Below are 21,658 nucleotides of genomic sequence, written 5' to 3' on the forward strand. Positions count from 1 at the left end.
GTGCTGGAATGCTTTTTTGGCAGAAGCAGCGGCCGTCCGCAGCTTGACCGCTCACCGGACGAGCGTCTCAGCTTGACGGAAAACGATTCCGGACTCAGACACGAGAGTCTCTGGGACAGACTCCAAGCTGAACCGGCGACCCAACGACGGATTTAAACAACATTCCTGGAAACGGATCCAATGGCTCAGTGGGAAAGCCGGCCCGGCTGCAGAGTGAAACCGCTGCAAATTGGAGGCTTTTGGGGAAGAGCTTTTTTGGGCCAGACCCGAGGCGTTACTTTAATCACGTTAATTCTTATTTGTTTTGATCCTGCCTTTATTGATGCAGTCCAGGAAGTGATCAGTTGAGGCCTGGGAGCTCCCGAGCAAAATCCCCTTCTCCAAACCAAATCTGGCTACACGGCTGAGGGCTACAGGTAGTCCTCAGCTTACGACCACGACTGAGCCCAAAATTTGGGTTGCTAAATGAGACACAAAAGTCCAGTTTTACCCTGCTGTACAGCCTATCTTGCCACCGTTGCTAGGTGAATTGCTGCCGTTATTAAGTTAGACACATGGTCGTTAAGTGAATCAGGCTTCCCCATTGATTTTGCTCATTAGAAAGTCGCAAAAGAGGATCATGTGACCCCCATGACATTGAAACGGTCATAAATATGAGTCAGTTATCAAGTGTTTGAATTTTAATCACGTGACCACGCGGAGGCTGCAACAGTCAAAAGTGTGAAAAACGGTCATCAGTTCCTTTTTTCAGTGCCGTTACAGCTTCCAACAGTCACTAAATAAACTGTTGTTAAGTCAAGGACCTCATATACCGTATAATAGTGATTGCAGCTTTAGTCCGGCAAGAGTCTGTCAATAGGCAAGCAACAAATGAAAGAGTTGCTCAGAAGTAACTCCTATCATTCTTGCACGACCACAAAGGCAATGGGGAAACCCGATTCACTTAACAATTGTGGCAAGCAAGGTCGCAAAATGGGACAAAGCTCACTTAACAACTGTCTCATTTAGCAAAGGAAATTTGGGGCTCCATTGTGGTCATAAGTTGAGGATTACCTGTACTTCTAAACCAGCCTCTTTCTGAATCTGGAAATGTGGAAGATGAGATGCCAGGGGCTATGGTTATCTCCCCCTCCCCCACTTCTGCCAAGTGCTCCAGGTTGGGTGGAGGACCTCAAAAGCCGTGTCCCCAGAGGGCCCTCCTCACTTCCCCATCATTCACCCACAAATGCACCAAGAGGCCTTCGTGTGACAGTTGTCTCTTTTCCAAAGGACTCAGAACCAGTAAAAAGGGAAGCAACACAATCGCAACTGGCAACCGTCCCCTTTCTCAAGAGGGTTTGATTTGCTTAACCCTCACCCAGCCTTCCTGCGACCACCAGTGAACCCCGTTTGGTCCCTTCCTGGCCTTCTGGGTTTCCCTCTCAAGGCGCTGAGACCAACAGAGGCTCGATCTGGCGAGAAGAAAGGAGGCAAGTCTGGTGCGTCTCCACTGTCTTCTCAGTGCCCTGAAGACAATCTCTCAGCTGGCGGTCACCCACCACCTGCACCTTCGCCCTCTTCTTGGGCCGCGTGGTCTGGGCCGGTTCCAGCCAGCACTGTCAGGACGTTGGGCTCTGCTGGCATGTCCAGCCTCCTGGCTTCAGGTGCCTGGTTTAGGGGACGTCTCGGCCCCACCGCCGTTGACCCTCCGCTGCTCCAGCGTGGCCGAGAGAGGATGCGTCAAGCTGACCTGAGCGTTACTAAATGAGGAGATCCGACCGCTGCACCCAATCTGGATGTTGACGGTGGTGGAGTAACTGGGCTTCTGAGGACCCTTCTCGGGGAACCGAGCCGTGTCCAGGCTCAAGGGGGCTCCCCGTTTGGGGCAGTGCTCCCCCATCTCAAGCTGCAGTCTTGGGGAGCCGCCTGTCCACCCCTCTTGGTTGACGTATTTCAAACACAGGTTCGGGACGTTCGGCCACCTGATGCTGCCCAGTTCGTGGGAGTGGGGCCCACTTCCGGATGAGGCCTCGGAGCCCAAGGATTCCTGGTGCCCCCCATTGGGGGCTGGCTCTTCGGATGGCAGGAAGGTCCTTTGGGCTTTCAAGCAGGCCGTGGGACAGGAGAGGCCTGGCGTCCAGGGCTCTGGGTGGGCCATGGGGGCAGGGGGATGCTTCTGCGGATGGACCCCCAGAGGCCTGAAAGTGCAGGGGTGGGCTCCTCCTGGAGGGGGCGAACACATCCTGGGCCTCACGGGGGACTGCACACGAGAGTTGGGGGCCGAGGCAGAGGAGAAGGGGCATCGTTCAAGAGCCGGGGTCCCGACAAGGGGGTCTGCATGGGGAGGGAAAGGGTCCAGGGCCAATGCACTGAGAGGAGGAGGAGACGGCCGCCGTCTCTGGCTTTCCTGGGTTCCGATGACGCCTGGGTGCCGCCTTGGGGAGCGAAGCCAGGGGGTCGGCTGGCAGCCAGGGTCCCGGGGGGTCCTCAGGGGGGGGGGCGCCATTCCTCTTGGCCAGACTTTGAGAGATGCAGGAGGCGGCGATGTACCTGGAGATGGCAGCCGCGCTGGACGAGAGGCATCGGCGGACGGGGGACGAGGGGAGGAATTTGGGGAGCGGCACCCTGGGGCATTGCCCTGCGATGCACACGGGGGACTCCACCCCAGCCGGGAGTTCAGCAGGGGCAGCGGGAAGGGGTTCCTCAGCGGAGGAGTCAAGCGGCAGGGGCTGGGTGGCCGTGGTGGGTTCAGAAGCAGCAGGAGGATTGCGGGGGTGCTGGTGGAGCCCCCCAGAGGCTTCCTGGCTGAGCCCTGTTGCCTCTCGATCTGGTCCCTTACGCTCCGAAAAAAGGGGTGAATGGCTTGGTGGGGAGTGGCCCTTTCCCAAGGCTGGCGCCAAGGGCCCCTCTGGCAGGCAGAAAATGGGGCAGTTGAGTGTCCTGACCTTGGGCTCCTTGGGGGGCTCCCGAGAGACGGAAACATTGTCAGAATTGTGGTCACTGAGACGTTGCTGCGGTTGGGGGGCAGGGCTGGCTTGCTCTGCCCCAACAGAAATCTTAGGGGGCAGCCTGGCCTCCGAAGGCCGACTGCCCCCCTCCATATTCCAGCCTGGCTCACAGGGACGTGGGTTTCCGCGGTTGCTCTTCCCTCCGTGCTCCGTCCAGGGTGATGCTTTGGAAGGTGCGGGAGGGCCCTTCTGTGGGCTGGGGCCCAGGGTGGAAGAAGGCCCTTCTGTCCACGAGAGACCCCCGGGGCTCCCTGCTCCTCCTCCTCCTCCTGCCACTGCGGGGGCCGCGAGGACCTTTTCTCCTCCCACGGGGACCCCCGAAGGAGGGGGCAGCGGTTCGTGCAAGTCGTGCTGCAGTGAGAAAAGGATCTGAGGGGAAAGAAGCCGGCAGGGTCTGTCGCTATGCAGCACCACGGCCATTTCACGCGTGGCGGCCACCAGAGGCGTGTTCTCCTGGATGCCGACCACACGTGGGAGGGATTCATGGATCAGCACGTGGCCGTAGATTTGGGGCTCACCTGTGGGGGGAGAGAGAGAGAGGCAGGAGGCAAAATGAAACTGCGGCTGCCTCAAGAGGAGACCGACAACGGAAGGGTGCTGAATCTATTTAATCGACTTACGACCAAAATGGAGCCCAGAATTTCTGTTAGGCTGAAGCACCCATGTGACCGATATACAATTTGTTTTTGCAGTGGCCATTAAGCAAATGCTGCAGTCGTTAACCAAATCAATGTATCCCTATAGGTATTTTTTTGAGAGAGACTCTTTGTCGGGGATGGGTGGCTTATAAATATGGAAAATAAAGAAAAGAGGGAGGGAGGGAGGGAGGGATGAAAGAAGGAAAAAAAGAGGAGGAAGGAATGAGAGAGAGGAAGGAAGGAAGGAAGGAAGGAAGGAAGAAAAAGAATGAAAAATCTAACAGAGAGGGAAAGAATGAAAGAAAGGAAAGACAAAGAAAGAAAGAGAGGAAGAGAATAGAGAAAGAAAGATTAAACAAAAGTAAAAGAGAGACAGAGAAAGAAAGAAAGCTATCCAATGCCCAGGTGTGTATGAGATGAGCATGGCTTTTGTGCCAGTTTGCCCAGTCCTGCTGGGCACCTGGGGAGGGAAAGGTGGGCGAGTGTTCTGTTTCCCTTCCCAGGAACCTGGGTCACAACAGCGAGGCAGGACGCCCACCAAGGGTTGGGTGGGAGGGTTGACTCACACTGGGGGAGGCTTCCTCCTGGCCGGCTCTCCTGCAAGGCTTCCTGGCCCCTGCCCAGAGCCTTCTGGTGGGGGCCCCGGGGCCGCACACCGGGCCTCTCCAAGGTCCACTTCTGGGATTTCAGCCGGCTGATCTTGTCGCTGTACATCCTGGCCAAGGCTTGGACCTTGCTGATTATCCGCTCGGAGTTCTCCAGAAGGCAGGGCTCCCCGTCGCTCTGATAGAGGCCCAGGGCTGGCAGGAAGTCCGCAGAGGCAGGGAGCCCCTCCTTCGCCCACCCGTCCCTCGGCTGCCCCAGGGGGACATCCGGTTCCTTGCTGGGACCCCGGAGAGGGTCCTCCAAGTCCGAATCCTCCACGATGCAGAGGGGCTCGGCGTACATGGGCCGATCGGGGGAGCAGAAGACTCTCTGCCTGACCCCCTGTGCCCCCTTCTTGGGGGTGTCCTTAGCGCTCCGTTCCTTTTCCTGCCAAACCCGCCGGATCTCCGCACAGGATCGGAACCCGGGCTCGGCGGGACCCTCCTCCGATCCGTTGCTCGGCTCCCGCTGCTTTTTTTCTCTCCCCGGAGCTTCTGGGGGAGCATCAGAGGGGTCCCCCTTCTCTGCCTGCTGCCCCTCGGGACTCTCAGGCTGCGCAGGGAAGCAACTCGCATCTGAATGGTTCCGCTTGATTGTTGTGAGCGCCCGACTCCGCCCGGTGGTGGTTTTGGGGACAGACAGATGTTGGCTGCTGCAGGATTGACTCCGGGTCCGGTTTAGCTGGCCGGATTGAGGGCGGAGCCTTCTAAGCTGGGTTCCTCCCTCTTCTTCTCCCAGAGCCTCCTGCTGCTTGGAGATGCTGTTGAACCGCAGGACGGACTCTCGCACCACCCCGGCGGGAACGGGTGGGGCCCCCTCTTCCTTGGCAACCTCCGGCCCCTTCTTGCCGTTTTCCATGCTTTGACAGCAGCTCTGGGTCTTCTCCAGCAGAACCCAGTCGGCCCTGGTCAGGTTGGGGTCCGCCTCCGTGTTTTGCTCCTCGCTGCCGAAGGCACCTGTGGAGGTTATGGGGCAGGAGTGAGGCCTGGTCGAAGATCTGGGAGTCTGGCTTTCCTCCTGGGCAGCTTCCTGCCCTATGGAGGCTGAGCTGCTGGTCTCCTCCAAGGGGAGATCTTCCAGGACGTGCAGAGGAGAGGGGCCGGAGGATTCCTGTGGTCGGTGGAGGTCCTCTTCTTCGGAAGAGTCGCTGCCGAAGGGGTGGGGGAGTGTGGGGAGCAGCTTTTCTTGGAGAGGGCTCCCTTGGGGAGGGAGAGGGGGGGCCTCCTCCTGGAAGACCCCGTTCTCCTCCTCCTCTTCCATTTTGTCCTCCAGTTCTTCTATGCCATCCTTGGTCGAGCGCGGATCCTGAATGTGGGGCAGAAGACAAACACAGACTTAACACAGCCCAAGGACGCCCTGGACCTCCGTTCTCTCTCTGGGTGGCTTCAGACAAGCTTCTGCTTCCCTGAGTTATCCTCCCCAGGAGCTTTGACCTCCACATCTTCCCTGGACACTGGAGAAACACCTCTCAGAGATACCACCTGGAGAACATCTGTTTGGGCCAGCTGCTTCTCCTTCAGGAAGCCCTCTCATCAACCAGGACTCTTGGAAGGAGGGGAGGCAGTTGCTCAGGGTCATCGTTGCCTTCTTGAAGGGAACGTAACAGGGTTTCTGAGCATGCACCAAATATTCTCCTGTAAGTCCCTGCAAATGGTCTCCTTGTGGCTCTGCAGTGTTGGAAGCTGGAAGTTTCAGCCCTGGCAACTTGAAGGTGGGTGGACTTCAATTCCCAGAATTCCTCAGCCAGCAGAGTGAGTGATGGAAGGAGGGCAAGCAGAGCTGGCTGGGGAATTCTGGGAATTGAAGTCCACCCACCTTCAGGTTGGCAGGGCTGAGAAATACTTACAGGGTCCCTATGAGGCTCTTCCGTGGCTTATCAGGAACAGGCTTCAGGTATAAATTTAATAAATAATAATTTAATAAATAACAATAAATTATTAATAGCACTTAGTAGCACTTAGCAATAGCACTTAGACTTATATACTGCTTCACAGTGCTTTACAGTCCTCTCTAAGCAGTTTGCAGAGTCAGCCTGTTGCCCCCAACAATCTGGGTCCTCATTTTACCAACCTCGGAAGGACGGAAGGCTGAGTCAACCTTAGGCCAGTCAGGATTGAACTGCTGGCAGTGAGCAGAATTAGCTTGCAATACTGCATTCTAATCACTAGGCCACCACGGCCCTTCCTTCCTTCCTTCCTTCCTTCCTTCCTTCCTTCCTTCCTTCCTTCCTTCCTTCCTTCCTTCCTTCCTTCTCCTTCCTTCCTTCCTTCCTTCCTTCCTTCCCACTTAGCAATAGCACTTAGACTTATATACTGCTTCACAGTGCTTTACAGCCCCACTCTAAGCTGTTTACAGAGTCAGCCTCTTGCCCCCAACAATCTGGGTCCTCATTTGACCCACCTCGGAAGGATGGAAGGCTGAGTCAACCTTGAGCCGGTCAGGATCAAACTGCCGAATTGCCAGCAGTCGGCAGAATTAGCCTGCAATACTGAACTCTAACCACTGCACCACCACGACTATTATTAAATCCTCCTCATCATCATCATCGGCACCTCCATGAGATTACCTGCAGAGCCAAGCTGGGGGCTTCGGAGCTACTTTCTCTCCAAAACGGCCCCTCCTTTCCAGTGTCCTTGTTCAGGCCCCGCTGGCTAAGCAGCTCCAGGATCTCCTCGGTGATGGAAAGGTTGGTGGTGAGCGGGTCTTGCGCCAGGGAGAATTCGGCCTCCTCCACTTCCAGATCTGAGGGTTCGGCTTCCTCCTCTGGTTTGGCCGAGGCCAGCGTGCAGGAGCTGCCGGAGGAGAGGAGGGGTTCGCTGGTGGGGAAGAGGTCTCCCTCGCTATCCGCATGCTGTAAAGAAGGGTGCAGGAGAAGGAGTAGCAGAGACGGGGGGCGGAGTGAAAAGAGGCATCAGCCTAGAATCCCTACCTAGCCACAAACAGAGAGATGCAATACAATAACATCTATTGAGAAAAGAGGATAGAATTTTACGGTGCAATTCTCCTGTCTCACTCCATGAATTTTACAATAGTCTATACTTGATCGTTATTATTTTTTTTGGTCTTCTTCCCAAGTCAAAGCCACTGAACCTAGTCAAGAACTAAATCAATATACTAACAGTGGTCTCCACTGCTTGCTAGAAATCTCAATAGTTCCTCTTTGGAACTGCAATGTTTTATCCTATTATAATCATCCATTTAAAAAAAATGCTATCTATTTTGCTTTCTGTTATTCCCTGATGTAAACCAATTTCGGGAAGGCTCCTTTCTTAGGACAAAACGGAGCAAAGGAAAAATATAAATGAATGAATGAATAAATATAAAACAAAACAAGAAAATATAAGAAAATATAAAAGAAAAGAAATCTTCCTATAAGAAATGGGTCTATCCGTCCCCCCAGGAACAGCCACAGGTCACACCTGGTGAACTCACCTTTAACCTGGCCCCGTCTGAAAAGGTCCCAGCAGGTAAAAGACGAGATCAGGAGAGAAAAGACAAGAAAAAAAGAAAAAAAAACCTTTCATCAAAGGCATTTTGTTTTTTGTGGGAAATGCAATATTGGACGAAGGAAACGGCTGCATCAATCCTTTGGAGCGATGCCACGTTGGCAGATGTTTATGGGTTGCGGCCCAATTTCTCAGAGTATTTCACTTAGATATCCAGGGTTTATAATTCTCTGAAGAACCCTCCGGAATGGCAGGCTGTGCCGTAATAGAGCCGTTCTCAGAGCCAAAGCCATTTTTTAAAAATGAGTCATAAACGAAGCCTTGGGGCGATCCTCAACATTTCTCTGGAAGGGAGAAGCCATCCTGGGAAGCCACCGGAAGCTTCCAGGATGTTTCTCTTTGCCCCTTCTAACCAAGACTTCGGAGAGCTACGTAATCCTCAACCTACGACCATTTCTTTCCAAGTTTGGAGGAAGAAAAATTAGGTATGGGTGGTCCTCGCACTTACAACCGTCGTAGCAACCCTGTGGTCCCATGTTCCAAATTCCAAATTGTACGTATTGATGATGGCTGCAGCGTCCCGGGGCCAAGCAATTCTCATTTGGGAATCCTTCCTTCGATTCTGGTAAGTGAAGTCAACGGTCGGACTTGCTTAATGGCTATGTGATTTACTTAAGGACCGCAGCAAGAAAAGGATGTGACTCACTTAACAACTGTCTAGCGACAGAAATTCCAGTTGCGATCGCGTTCCTAAATCGACGACTCTCTGTATTGTACAAAACCTTTTGCAGGTGGTCCTTGGCTTACGACCACAAATGAGCCCACCATTTATATCGTTAAGCGAGACATTTGTTAGTTTTGTCCTATTTTACAACCTATCTTGCCCCAGCTGTTAAGCGAATCACTGCAGTTGTTAAAGTGAATCTGACTTCCCCTTTGACTTCGCTCGCAGGAGGTCGCCAAAGGGGATCATGTGACCTTGGGACACAGCCACGGTCGTAAGTATGAATCAGTTGCCAAGCATGTGGATTTTGAGCACCTGCCAACAATGTTCACCCCAAATAAACACCCAGAATTCAGGAGAAAAATGGTCTTACTTGCTGGATGAAATATAATCTGAGATTCCTTGGCTGGCTCTATAAGGAGGCAACAGGGTTAGAGTTAGCATGATGGTTAGCATTGGGGTTAGGTTAAATTAACTCACCTCTAAATCTGCATGAAGAGAGGAGGAGAGGTTAAGATTAATTTTATAAAAGAATAAAATCTTTCAGAATTGTTAAGGCAGCATTGTCTCGGTAGGGAAAAAACGGATATTATAACTACTGGCAGTCCTCAACCTACAACCATCATTGGGACCACAATCTCCGTTGCTAAATTAGGAGGTTGTTAAGTGAGTTGCCCTGGGGTTTACCAATTTTTTCGCCCAAGTTCTTAAGTGAATTGTGGTCATTAAGCCAACCTGGCTTGTGGGAAGCGGGGCAGAGAAGGTTGCAATTGGGGGATCACATGACTCTGAGATGCTGCAATGGAGATAAGGGTCATAAGTGGGTTTTTTTGAGTGACACTAAACTTTGGTTGCTAGAGAAACGGTTGTAAGTTGAGGATCACCTGTAGAGTATCTAAGGCAGTATTTCTCAAGTTTGGCTGCTTGAAGATGGGTGGACTCCAACTCCCAGAGTTCCCCAGCCAGGATGGAGATATGCGGACTATCAAATTCCCCAGCCAACTTGAAAATCTCTGGACTCCAACTCCCAGAATTCCCCAGCCAGCATGGAAATATGCGGACTACCAAATTCCCCAGCCAACCAACTCTCTCCAAGGTAGAGGCTATTAAAGCTATAGAACTGCTATGATTTTGTCTGGGGAAGTCCAGAGATCTTCAAGCAGCCAAGGTTGAGAAACACGGCCCAAGAAGACAGAACACCACGCTGATGGCTTCTCCAGTGACGCTATCCGGATCAGGCAGACACTGTCTGGATCAGCTTCCTCTGGGAGGCTCCCTCGGAAGGTTTCTGCCCCGGCTTGGTTCAAAGTGACCATTCCGGTCACCAAAAAAGGCGATCTGAATAGGGAGGGTGAGCAGGTCTCGTGGTCTGCTGGCGCCCCCTGGTGTCCCGTTGCAAAATATGCGCCGTGCTTTGGGAATGGCTTGTCTGCCTGAGGATATGCTGGAGTCCCGCCCACCTTGTTCAGCCACGCCCCTTTCTCCAGGTAGCTCACCTGACTGCCTGCGGCCCCGGCGATAAGAGCCGCTTTTCTCCAGCTGTAAAATGGGGCAGCTCCGCCGGATTCTCTCGGGGCTGTACATAGACTCCGGAGGCTCTGAAAGAGGAAGTTCTGAGTTCGAATCTCTGCCCAGCCTCAGCGGGGATGGTCCTAGGACACCCAGCTCCACTAAGCCCACCTACTGAATACGACTCCTTAGGAATTCTGGGTTTAGGGTTTTGGAAAGCAAATGCCTTGCCTGGTTTGCAGGCATTCCCTGATATAAAAATTAAATAATAATAATAATAATCATCATCATCATCATCTACAATTCAACTGTAATAGAACTTTCCCATCACGGTCACCAACACGACTGACTCCATTTTTATAACCCTTTGGGCAATGGTCATGAACTACTGATTCACTATGCCTCAAAGAGCTCAGGACCTCTGTTCTAGGTCTACTGGTAGTATGTATCAGGACTACAGCTCCCAGCATTCTTAGCCAACAAGGTTCAAGAGAATTCTGGGAATTATGGTCCAGAGTTTTCCTGAACTCAGAAGGCTGATTTGAGGCCTCCTTTTTGGCTCTTTGTCTTAAAAATGAGAAGCTGGAAAACATCGAAGTTCCTACACCCTCCACTGCAAGGCCAAGTCTCCTATAGGTAGTCCTCAATTTACAACAGTTCATTTAGTGACCGTTTCAAGTTACACTGAAAAAGGTGATTTATAACCGTTTTTCACACTTACAACCCTTGCAGCATTCCCACAACCATAATTAAGCCCAAAATTTCTGTTGTTAAGCGAGACATTTGTTAAGTAAATTTTGCCTGATTTTATGACCTTTCTTGCCATGGTTGTTCAGTGAATCACTGCAGTTGATAAGCAGGTAACCCAGTTGTTAAATGAATCTGGCTTCCCCATCGATTTTGCTTGTCAGAAGGTCGCAAAAGAGGATCACGTGACCCCGGGACTCTGCGACCGTCATAAATAGGAGTCAGCTGCCAGGCGTCTAAAGTCTGACCACGTGACCCTGGGGATGCTGCAAATTGTCACAACTCTGAAAAACGGTCATAAGTCACATTTTTCAGTGGTCACTAAACAAACTGCTGTAAATCGAGATCTACCTGTACCTGTCTCCCAGGATGCCTCTCAGGAACCCTCTATCCGCCTGGTGGGTCAAGGAATTCTTGACCATCCCAGAAAGAAGCCCCTGCGGAGTTGCCTGTCCAACCGCTGGGCCCATCTCACCCGATTGCCGCCGGCCACGAATGCCGGCCCTGGACTCATCCAGCGGAGGAGAAGGCAGGGGCTTCTTGGGGGTCTCGGGGCTGAAGATCCCGTCTGGGGAGCCTGGCAAGAGGGGGAGAACCCCGTCATTCGGATAGCAAATGGGCAGAGACCTGTCTCCTCCCCCCCCCACAAGAACGGACGGCTGTAGCGACATCCTGGAAATGGGGTTGGGGGCTGGCAGACCCCCAGACTCTTACCCTGGAAGCTGTTTTCCAGGAGGACTTGCTTGGCCTGGAAAGAGAAAGAAAGAGACTATCAGGAGCAAGAATTCTGGGAGTTGAAGTCCACCCGTCTGAAAGTGGCCAAGTTTGAAAAACACTGGTTGTTCTTACGACCATCTGTTTTACGACAATTCTGAATCACAACAGCTTCAAAATGAGTGCTTTACGGCTTGGGAGGCACTTCCGGCCACTGTAAAATCTCATGCACCTCCCCCTCCCCACGTGTAACACATTTTGGGTTCCACTTAATGACATTTTGGGTTCCACTTAATGACTGTGCCATACCCTTAATGACTGCCACGACAACTGTTGAAAAAAATGTTGACTTATAATGAAAATATCTGCAAGCCCCTCACATCCTGGACATCAACTGTTTCAACTTCTACCCTCAAACTGAGGCTATAGAGCACTGCACACCAGAACAGCTTCTGTTGTGTTCAGAACACAAGGACAGCTTCTTCCCGAAGGCCATCACTCTGCTAAACAAATATTTCCATCAACACTCTCAAACTATTCACTAAGTCTGCACTAGTATTAATCTTCTCATCCTTCCCATCATCCATCTCCTCCCACTTATGACTATAACCTTTGGTTGCTTCTATCTTTACAATTCATATTGTTTTTTTTAGTTTCCTAGTATGGTTTGATTGCTTATTTAGTAGCCTATGACTATCACTAAGTGTTGTGCCTTATGATTCTTGATGAATGTGGGTTTTTTAAGTACAATGAGAGCTTATGAACTAAAGACAAATTCCTTGTGTGTCCAATCACACTTGGCCAATAAAATTCTATTCTATTCTATTCTATTCTATTCTATTCTATTCTATTCTATTCTATTCTATTCTATTCTATTCTATTCTATTCTATTCTATTCTATTCTATTCGCACAACGGCTTACAACCAGATTTCCAGATCCAAATAGTGGTCGTATTTCGAGGACTATCCCTATAGGCTTCCCCCTTCCATTAAGAGCCCAAGTTCAGAAAAGCCCCAGCTGGCTGCCTCCCCTGAAGCCCCCCCACCTTTACCTTCTGGGGAATCGAGGCCGGGTGATTTTCCACAATCAAACGTTTCAGGTAATGAATCCAAAGCCGCTTCTCTTCCTGGTTCCTCACCTGGAACAGCGGAGAAAGGAAGGTGTGGAGGCCATTTCTATAGCCTGGGAATTCAGAAACATCTAGCACTGAGCACTGAGAAAAGCACTGAGAAAAGGGACTTATGGCCATTTTTTCACACATACGACCGTCGCAGCATCTCCTACGGTCACGTGATCAAAGTTCGGATGCTTGGCAACTGGCATGTACTTATGACGGTTGCAGGGTCCCTGGGGGTCATGTGATTCACTTCATAACCCTGTGACTAACGTAACAGCTGCAGGGATTCACTTAACAACGCTGGTGAGAAAGGTCGTAAAATGGGGGAAAACTCACTTAACAACCTTCTTGCTTTGCAATGGATGTTTTGGGCTCGTTGTGGTCATAAGTCGAGGACTACCTATCAATTGACAATTTGCAATTGAACACACTTCAAAGATTTTGGGAATCTTTGTTTGGCCGACGAGCAGCTAAGGACCAGCAGCTACGGTTCTTCTTCCAAAGATCTATAAGAATCTACCAAGGATGAATGTGGGTCGGTTGATCAGCAACAGACAGGCAGGGAGTCCGTTTAAGGAGGAAAGGTTTGTGAAATCTTTCCAGACGGGAATGTAAAAGAGTGAAACCAAACCATTCAAGGCAGAGGCTCAGGGCAAGATTAGGATTAAGATGATGGGATCAAGGGCAACCCAGCGGCTTCCACATCAGCCAGCCTTCCCAGGTAATCCAGGCAGGAAACACAACCAGGTGAGCTGCTTGTAAAACTACCTGAAGAGAACCTTGCAAGTCTGCAAGTACAAATCCCCAACCGCCTCCTTCACAACCTGAGACTTAGGGATGGTCTCTTCTGAGCTCTTTTTTCTCCTCCCGTTATGCAGCTGAGAGCTACGTCCCCTCTTACCCGTCCATTCCTAAACAGCATCTCTTCACCCCCATCTCTCAAGCTCTTTCCCTCACACAATTACAGGACCGGTAGCTGCCCTTGAGGAAAAATCTGAATTCCCCCCCCCTTCTGGTTTCCCAGGAAGAAAGGCATTCTACGCCCATTTCACTGAGATCTGAACTCAGGCCCTTCCCCAAAGCGCTTTCCATGGGCAACCGTCAACCTCCTAGAGGTTCCCAGAGCTCCTGAATCAGCTGCTGCAGGTGCTGGGCGTCTCACCTGGATGGTGTGTTGCTGTTTGGGAATGGAGAGGTCCGAGATTTTGAAGCTCAGAGGGTCCTTGGTGTTCTCCTGGAGCGCCAGGTTGCAACACTGTGAAGCCAGAGGGGAAGGTCACTGAAAACGATGCCCCCCAAATCTAACTCAGGCTCAGGGACTTTAAGCTGGGTGGACTACAACTCCCAGAATTCCCCAGGCAGCATGCCCAGGTTGTGAAACCCAGATCTAAGTGGTCCCAATCCTCCTCCTGCCCAGACTCCCCCTTACAAAGATGTGGCTCTTGTAGACGAGGGTCTCCCCGCGCCGCTTGGCGATCAGCAGGACTTTGCTAAGAAGGAAGAAGACCCTCTCCTTGCGGGCTCGCGGCACCCGGAACTGACCCTCCAGGATCAGCTCCCCAAAGGCCCCCAGCTCCGGACCAGTCCAGCCAGCCAGCAAACCCTGGATCTCCTAGAACGGGGGAGGGGGAGAGAGTTCAGCTTACGGAAAGGGGAGGGGGGATCCCTTGGATCAAACTGGATCATTGGAGACTTCATGGATGGGTTTGTGCTGCCTGTTTATCTACAAGTAGCTTGCTTGCAGAGAGCAAAGCAAACCCTCCTCCTTCTAGCATTGACGATGTCACCTAGCTGGGTTATGAAATGTCTGCCAGAAAACCACCCAGTTCAGAGAGCACCAAAGATCCCGCAGTCCTTCCTCCTCCTCCTCCTCACACACTCCACTCCCTTCTAGCACTGATGATGTTCCCTATTTGGGTCATGAAATGTCTGCAAGAAAACCACCCAGTTCAGAGAGCACCCAGGACCCCACAAAGGCAGGAACTCCCCTCCGCGAGTTCTGCCTTAGGCATGAGATGCCAGTATCCTCACCACCTCCCCTCCCCCGGCAGATGGGCTAAAGCAGCCCAGGTGAGCTGGCCCTTCCCAAACCCCCAAAGAGGCCAAATTCTTTCCCGTTCCCGGGAAGGGCCCCTCCGCACCTGCAGCCGACTGGCGTGTTCCTGTTTCCGCTTCATGTCATTGATGTACCAAGCTACTGCCGTCATAGTGATGCTGGCCTCTTCCACCGAGTCATAGCCAGGACTGCTCTTGTCATAATGTTTGGCTAGTTCCTGAGAAGAAAAAACAGGTTTCGGAGGGTTTGTGTCACAGACAAGAGACGTTCATTCAGTGGGAATCTGAGAAACAACTTGGAAATTCCAGATCAGTCTCTGGAGAAGAGAATAGAACAGAAAAGAACAGAACAGAACAGAATAGAATTCTTTATTGGCCACACAAGGAATTTGTCTTGGTGCATACACTCTTGGTGTACATAAAAGAAAAAATATGTTCATCAAGAATCATAAGGTACAACACTTAATGATAGTCATAAGGTACAAATAAGCAATCAAATCATATTAAGAAACAGTCAATATAAATCTTAAGGATACCCGCAACAAGGTTACAGTCATACAGTCATAAATTGGAGGAGACATAGTCACTTTTTGGTGAGATAAAAGGCATATAAATGTAACAAATAAATAAATAAATAAATACATAGATAGATAGATAGATAGATAGATAGATAAATAAATAAATAAATATAAGAGCATTAAAATGAACAAGAATCTGATAAGGGTTTGCTCTCTGTTTCTATACAGTAGCTTGCCCTGCAAGGGTTGGTGTGAGTTTTCTCCATCATTCCTTGCTTAGGATATTGTTTTCTGCTTGATTGTTTGTCTGGTGTTAATCCCTGCTTACCTGGGTATAGACAGCATCGACTGCAAGGCAAATTACTGTATAGAAACAGAGAGCAAACCCTTTCCTCAGAAAAACTGATGATATTACCTAGTTGGGTCATGAAATGTCTGCAAGAAAACCAAGCAAGCTCAGAGAGCCCCAGGAACCCGAGTCTCCTCCTCCTCCTCCTCCCATTGTCCTCCACTGTAAAAGCCTCACTCTCTTCTAGCACGGATGATGTTACCTAGTTTGGTAATGTAAGGTCTGCAAGAAAACCACCAAGCTCAGACCCCACAGTATTCCCCCTCCTCCTCCTCCTCCTCCTCCTCTCCACACACCTCTACTCCCTTCTAGCACTGGTGAGGTTACCTAGTTGGAAATATCTGCAAGAAAGCAACCCAGCTCAGAGATCACCAAGGACCCCGAAGTGGCACCACTAACCTGCAGCAGCAGATGGTACTTCAGAATCCGCTGGACCGGCTTGAGAAGGTACGTCTCCAGTGGCAGTGAGTGCGAGAGAGTGGCCTGCCTTTCCCGGAAGAATTTCGCCAGGGATTCGTCCTCCATGCATTGCCGGAGTACCGAGACAGAGCTTGTCATAGGGGGAGGAGAGAAGGAAAGTGAGACATGGAGATTTATAACTTTGCCTAGCTGGCTGGGCGTTCTGGGAGTTATAGTCCAGACATTATAAAATGAGTAAGGTTCACAAACACTGCTGGAGAGGACTAGAGCAGGGGTCTCCAAACTTGACCACTTTAAGACCTGAGGACTTCAACTCCCAGAATTCCCCAGTTAGCGTGACTGGATGGGGAATTCTGGGAGATAAAGTCCACAGGTCTTCACATGGCTTGAGGTTTGGACACCCCTGGACTAGAGGATGGGAGCGGGGGAAATCAACCCAGATTGTGCTGAAAACTGCACAGGGAAGCAGGAGGTTCATGCTTTATTGATTTGCGTAGGATTGTGTACTCACTTGGGGTAGTTCATGCAGTACAAAGTGTAGATATCAAATTCTTCGCTCTGCAAAATGAAACGGAACAGCATCAAATGCATCACAGTGCACAAGGAGGGGGCGATTTCTCTGCCTGCTAGAGAAAGGAGAGGGGGAGGAGGAGGAGGAGGAGGAGAGTCAGGCACTTACCCTTTGCACAAAGCAGTCTGCGATTGCGTGGCCACTGGTGTTCCTCTCCAGATCTTCCAGCAGCTCACTGTCCCAAGAGAGAAAAGAATTGCAAAGGAGGCATAAAAGAGGAGATTTGCTACAGGTTGCAGCTCCCCCCCCCATTTTGAAGGCACTTTATGCTTTGCCTACAACCAGCCCAGCCGATTTATCAGAGGTGACCAGCCAAGCATTTTTTCCCTGTTACTGAATCCCCTGCAAACACAAACTGAGGATAATTGCGCTTGGAGGCAGGGCAGCCAGTGGCTTCCTGTGAATGGGGGCATGGGGGGGGGGAGCTGAAGGATTAGTGGGAAGGGGGCTTTGGTGGAGGGAGGGGACCCCCCAACCAGCTCCTTCCCCGTCCCACTTCCCCTGCAGATCCCGCCGGTGCCTCCCCTCCAAAACTCTCCCAGATGGGAAGTCAGGAGCATTGATGGAGCTCTTGGCCACCGGCCAGGTTTTAAAAGGCGAAAAATCAGCAGGAGGCCCGGGAAAGAAGAGAGGGGCTGGGGGGGGGGCAACTAAAAATAAACCAAGCAGCTGGCAAGGAGCCAGAAAGTCTCATTGGGGAACCTTCTCCGTCTGCAATATCCCGGAGATCTCCCTTACCTGAAGGGGACGGGGAAGAAGGGAAGGCACAGAAAGAGAAAGAGCTTCTCTGTATCCAAATTCTCCTGGACTTGAGTTTCCAGTTGAAATGGGGGCCCTCTTTCAATTGGCCGGGGGCTCCTTCAAGCCATTCATGGGAGAATGACTTGCAGGGAATTTGGAGGGAAAGATCTGGAAGTCGGAGGAATTGGAGCCTTTCCTTTCCCGGATTTTGGCCTTGGATCATTTGCAAGGGAAAAGAAGGGAAAAGGAGATCCAGAGTTGGAGGTGGAGGGATACCCATTGCAGACCTCACTTAAGGAGGGTCTGCCGTTGCTGCTCTGTCCTTAAGATGACACCATTGTGAGCCTTGAACCTCGGTGCATGCTCAGAGGCACTCTTCATTCCCCAGAGTGAGCTGAGTTCTCAGCACTTCAGGCAGGGTGGAGCTAAAGCGCCACGTCCCAGAAATGTTCTCCCTTCTTCTACCCTGTCCTGCTCTCTATCCCTCTTTCCTTCCTTCCTTCCTTCCTAGGCCAGCCTGAAATTACTGTGGCAAGGACAGAGGCTGCCCCCTCCCCAAGGAGTCTGGAGCCAAGCAACTTTCCTGCCAGGCCGATGCTGCTCCAACACCCCCAGCTTCCTTCTGCATCCTTCCTAGCTTTCATCTCGGAAAGCAAGATGCTGAAGCAAGGAAAATAGAGATTTTCCGCCAAGGCAGGATGATGGACCGAGGGGAATTAAACACACCGTCCTCAGGGAGGGAGGGAGGTGGATTCGGTATTCCTCTCCAGTTTATTCTTCTTGCAAAAATACAATGGGGAACTAAAAAGTATTGGGAGAATTAACCCAGGATCAGTTCATGTCTACCATCAACTGGATGTTCCTCCAATATTTTGCACCATACACAGCTGACCAAGGTTCAAGGTAGCCCTGGCAAACTCCATCCATCCATCCAAATGTCCGTTCATCCATCCATCCATCCATCCATCCAAATGTCCATCCATCCATCCATCCATCTAAATGTCCATCCATCCATCCATCCATCCATCCATCCAAATGTCCATCCATCCATCCATCCATCCATCCATCCAAATGTCCATCCATCCATCCATCCAAATGTCCATCCATCCATCCATCCAAATGTCCATCCATTCATCCAAATGTCCATTCTTCCATCCATCCATCCATCCATCCATCCAAATGTCCATCCATCCATCTATCTATCCAAATGTCCGTCCATCTTTAATTCCAGGTTGCTTTTCTCCTTGATGTGTTTCCATCCATTGCTTCTTGTCCTGGCCTTCAGGTGCTTCGGAGCAGAGGTCTCCAACCTTGGCAACTTTAAGATTTTTGGACTTCAATTCCCAGAATTCCTCAGCCAGCAAAGCTGGAGACCCCTGCTTTGGAGTATAGAGTTGACCCGCTCTTCATCGTGGCAGCCCCTCAAATATTGGAAGATTTCTATCATATCACTCTTAATCTTTCTTTTCATGAATCTAGACATTCCCAATTTCCACAATTGTTCTTCGTATGTTTTGGACTTGTGTCCATCTTGCAAGCCATCTCCCACTGCTGCAGAAGAGGGGCAAAATGCGTCTTTGGCCAACCTTCCTTGGAGACCCCAGGAAAACAAGGACTTTCTGTATGAAAATCCCTGGCCCAGAGAACCCCACGCTGGGAGGGAAGAAGCTGGGGATAATGTCTTCCAAGGCCACCCAACCATGAGTTGTTCTATCTTTGGGGAAAAACAGCCTCCAAGGTAGGACTTGGGTTGCCGGCTTCGGTCGAGGCTGGCATCGGAGGCGCCTGGCATACCAAGTCGCCACGCTTCTTGTAACCGCAAAGCTTCCTTTTAAATCCTTCTGGCCGGAAAATTATTTCTCTTGTTGGAGGAATTATTTTTCTCCTGGGCCACAAAATTTATTTCTTCCACTCGGCCACAGCGTCCTGTCGATTGCCGTCTTCTGCTCCAGGTGACTCAGGACCACAAAGTCTTCTAAGAAAAGCTTGGCGATGACTCTCCCCCATGAGCCAGACCTCCGTCTTTTCCCTGTCCCAGAAAAGTCTTGGTGCTGGTCCAAAGCCGATTCACATGGCCATAAATCCCCCAGAAGTTATGAGGTCGACTTATTCGAGATCCCCTTTTATGAGACATCGCCTTAAATATTTATGCCCGGCCCTTCCTTGCTGAATTCCAGGCCCTTCACCGAAAATCAAAAGCAGAAGGAAACTCTGCTGAGTTCAGGGCCACCAGCAAAAAAAAACAAGAAAGAAAGAAAGGAAAACAAGAAGGCTGCCAGGAACTCGGATGAGATCCTGGTGGGGTATTAAAATCTTAGAGGAGGGAGGGGTGAGGAGGGGGATTGTCTGGCAGGCAAAGGAAAACAAGATTGGGGCCAGGCCTTCCCCCTTCAGCCCAGGAAAATCATCATCAACATTTTATATAGTTTCATTTTTTAACACAGGCAGTCCTCAACTTACAAGAGTTTGTTTAGTGACCATTCAAAGTTACAACGGCACTGAAAGAAGTGACTTACGACCATTTTTCACACTTACAACCATTGCAGCAACCCCTTGATCACGGGATCAAAATCTGGACACTGGCATGTACATATGACGGTTGCAGTGGCCCCGGGAGGGGTCACAGGATCCCCTTTTGCGACCTTCTGACAAGCAAAGTCAATGGGGAAGCCAGGTTCACTTAATGACCATGTTACTAACTTAACAAGTGCAAGCGGTTCACTTAACAGCCATGGCAAGGAAGGTCGTAAAATGGGGCCAAATTTATTTAACAACTATCTCGCTTAACAACAGAAGTTTGGGGCTCAACTGTGGTCATAAATCGAGGACTACCTGTACTGTAAGCTGCCCAGCATTATCCTGCGGTAAGGTGGGTGGCCAATAAATTGGATAAATAAATAAACAAACCAACATATATTTTGCCCTCCAAGACCGACTGACCCTCCCCCGCCTGAGCCAAGAGACGTCCCACCTCACCTGTTGAATTCGTAAATGTCCTCGATGTTGCAAAATAAAGCGCCGACTTGTTCCGGTTTCAGAGACACCTGTCCACAGTCGATAATGCAGCCCAGGTAATCCTGTGCAGGAAGGAAAGGGGGGCACATCACCCCATTAAGATACAGCAGACAACCTATGCAAACACGCAGACCCTCTTCTGCAAGAGCCCTTGGGTCGTCTGCGAGAGAAGGCAGGAACACACATGTACACACACACACACAGGCTGGGTTGCTGTATCTCCCCTCGGGGGAGGGGAGCTGCTGGAACAGCACAGCTTTTGTAAGACGTTCTTTCTCCCCCAGCCTGGCCAACCTCACAGGACTGTTGCACGGGCTATTGCAAGAGCAGCTCTAAAATGGATGGGTATCAACTCCCAGAATCTCAGTTTCAAGGAACTGAGCCATTGCCAGCGATCCAGGAGAGGATGTGGCTGCTTTAAAGAGTCACTGTCAGGGTTCCATAGAGATGTCATGTTGGCACGTCTGGGAAAACCCGACTCTGAAAGCCACAGCCGAGAATTTCCCGGACAGGATGCGGCTGCTGTAATGAGTCGGAGTCAGGAGTTGCTCCAAAGCCCCTTTGTGAGCTCCAAAGTCGCCCCCCCTCCTCCTGCCCTCCTACCTCCACGATGCTCCTGAGATCCCGGACGTAAGCCTGTTCGGTTTCCACAATCTCCAGCACCACCCGGTCCAGATGGGACAGCTTGATCCGGCGTTCTTTGGCCCGGCCGGGACCCGGCGCCCAGCCACAGCACTGCTGCCCGTCTCCCGGGGTGTCCGCCAGCCGGTCCAGCAGCGTCACGGGGGTCAGATCCAGGCTGATGTCACTGCCGTTTTGCTGGGAGTAAGGAGGAGGGCAGCCCCCTAGTCCGATGCTGCTGCCGAAGGCGCTGGAGCCATCCTGCAAAGAGGCGGAGGAGGCCGAGGAGCTGAGGCTGACGGGGCGGTCGCTGTCCGAGCAGACGGTGTTCACCGACGTGCAGCTGCCCAGAATGGGGTCCGACGCCATCTTGGTCCCGATTCCAGCCAGCGAGGAGGTAGAGGAGGGCCTGGGGGCTGCTGGGGAGGAAGCAACAGGGTCTGCAGTCACTTCCCCAGAACACACACACACACCCCGGCCTTGTTGTGGGGGGCGCACAGGTGAGGAGCCCACTTGGTGTTAGGGAGGGTAGCTGGTTTCCCCCTCCCTCGCTCTTTTCACCCTTAGAACAATAAAAAAAAAAAGCTGCTTCCTGCCTCTTCACATCCTTTGTGGGTTTTTTTTCTCACCTTTCAAAGCTGTGGTTTCTCTTGCAAGGCATCCTGGGAGGCTCAGCGTGCAAAGAAAGGGAACCCCCCCACCCACCCTGCCCCTTCTCCGCTCTCCACCTCCCTCCCTCCCTCCGTCAAAGGGGGAGAAAGAAAGTCAGGCTCGCAACGGCCACAATAGCCGTGCACAAACCCTGGAAGACAAACCAGAATCGGAGCCCAGATTTGGGAC

General features: G+C 51.3%; 1 protein-coding gene across 1 annotated transcript in view; it reads right to left on the minus strand.

The window, feature by feature from the left end:
* Positions 1–282: 282 nt before the first annotated feature.
* PLEKHG2 (pleckstrin homology and RhoGEF domain containing G2) overlaps positions 283–21,658 on the minus strand; it is a 32,695-nt gene continuing 11,319 nt past the window's right edge. The window contains 18 exon segments of the mRNA XM_058196079.1: positions 283–2,312; positions 2,314–3,505; positions 4,192–5,575; positions 6,837–7,121; positions 7,703–7,719; positions 8,814–8,852; positions 9,937–10,038; positions 11,172–11,273; positions 11,411–11,444; positions 12,463–12,549; positions 13,691–13,783; positions 13,958–14,140; positions 14,670–14,801; positions 15,850–16,000; positions 16,382–16,428; positions 16,550–16,616; positions 20,159–20,259; positions 20,801–21,237. Of these exon segments, the coding sequence (XP_058052062.1) occupies positions 1,640–2,312; positions 2,314–3,505; positions 4,192–5,575; positions 6,837–7,121; positions 7,703–7,719; positions 8,814–8,852; positions 9,937–10,038; positions 11,172–11,273; positions 11,411–11,444; positions 12,463–12,549; positions 13,691–13,783; positions 13,958–14,140; positions 14,670–14,801; positions 15,850–16,000; positions 16,382–16,428; positions 16,550–16,616; positions 20,159–20,259; positions 20,801–21,237 (5,126 nt within the window). The 3' untranslated portion in view covers positions 283–1,639.

This window comes from Ahaetulla prasina, chromosome 10, assembly GCF_028640845.1.
Source record: "Ahaetulla prasina isolate Xishuangbanna chromosome 10, ASM2864084v1, whole genome shotgun sequence".
In the NCBI taxonomy this organism is placed as follows: Eukaryota; Metazoa; Chordata; class Lepidosauria; order Squamata; family Colubridae; genus Ahaetulla; species Ahaetulla prasina.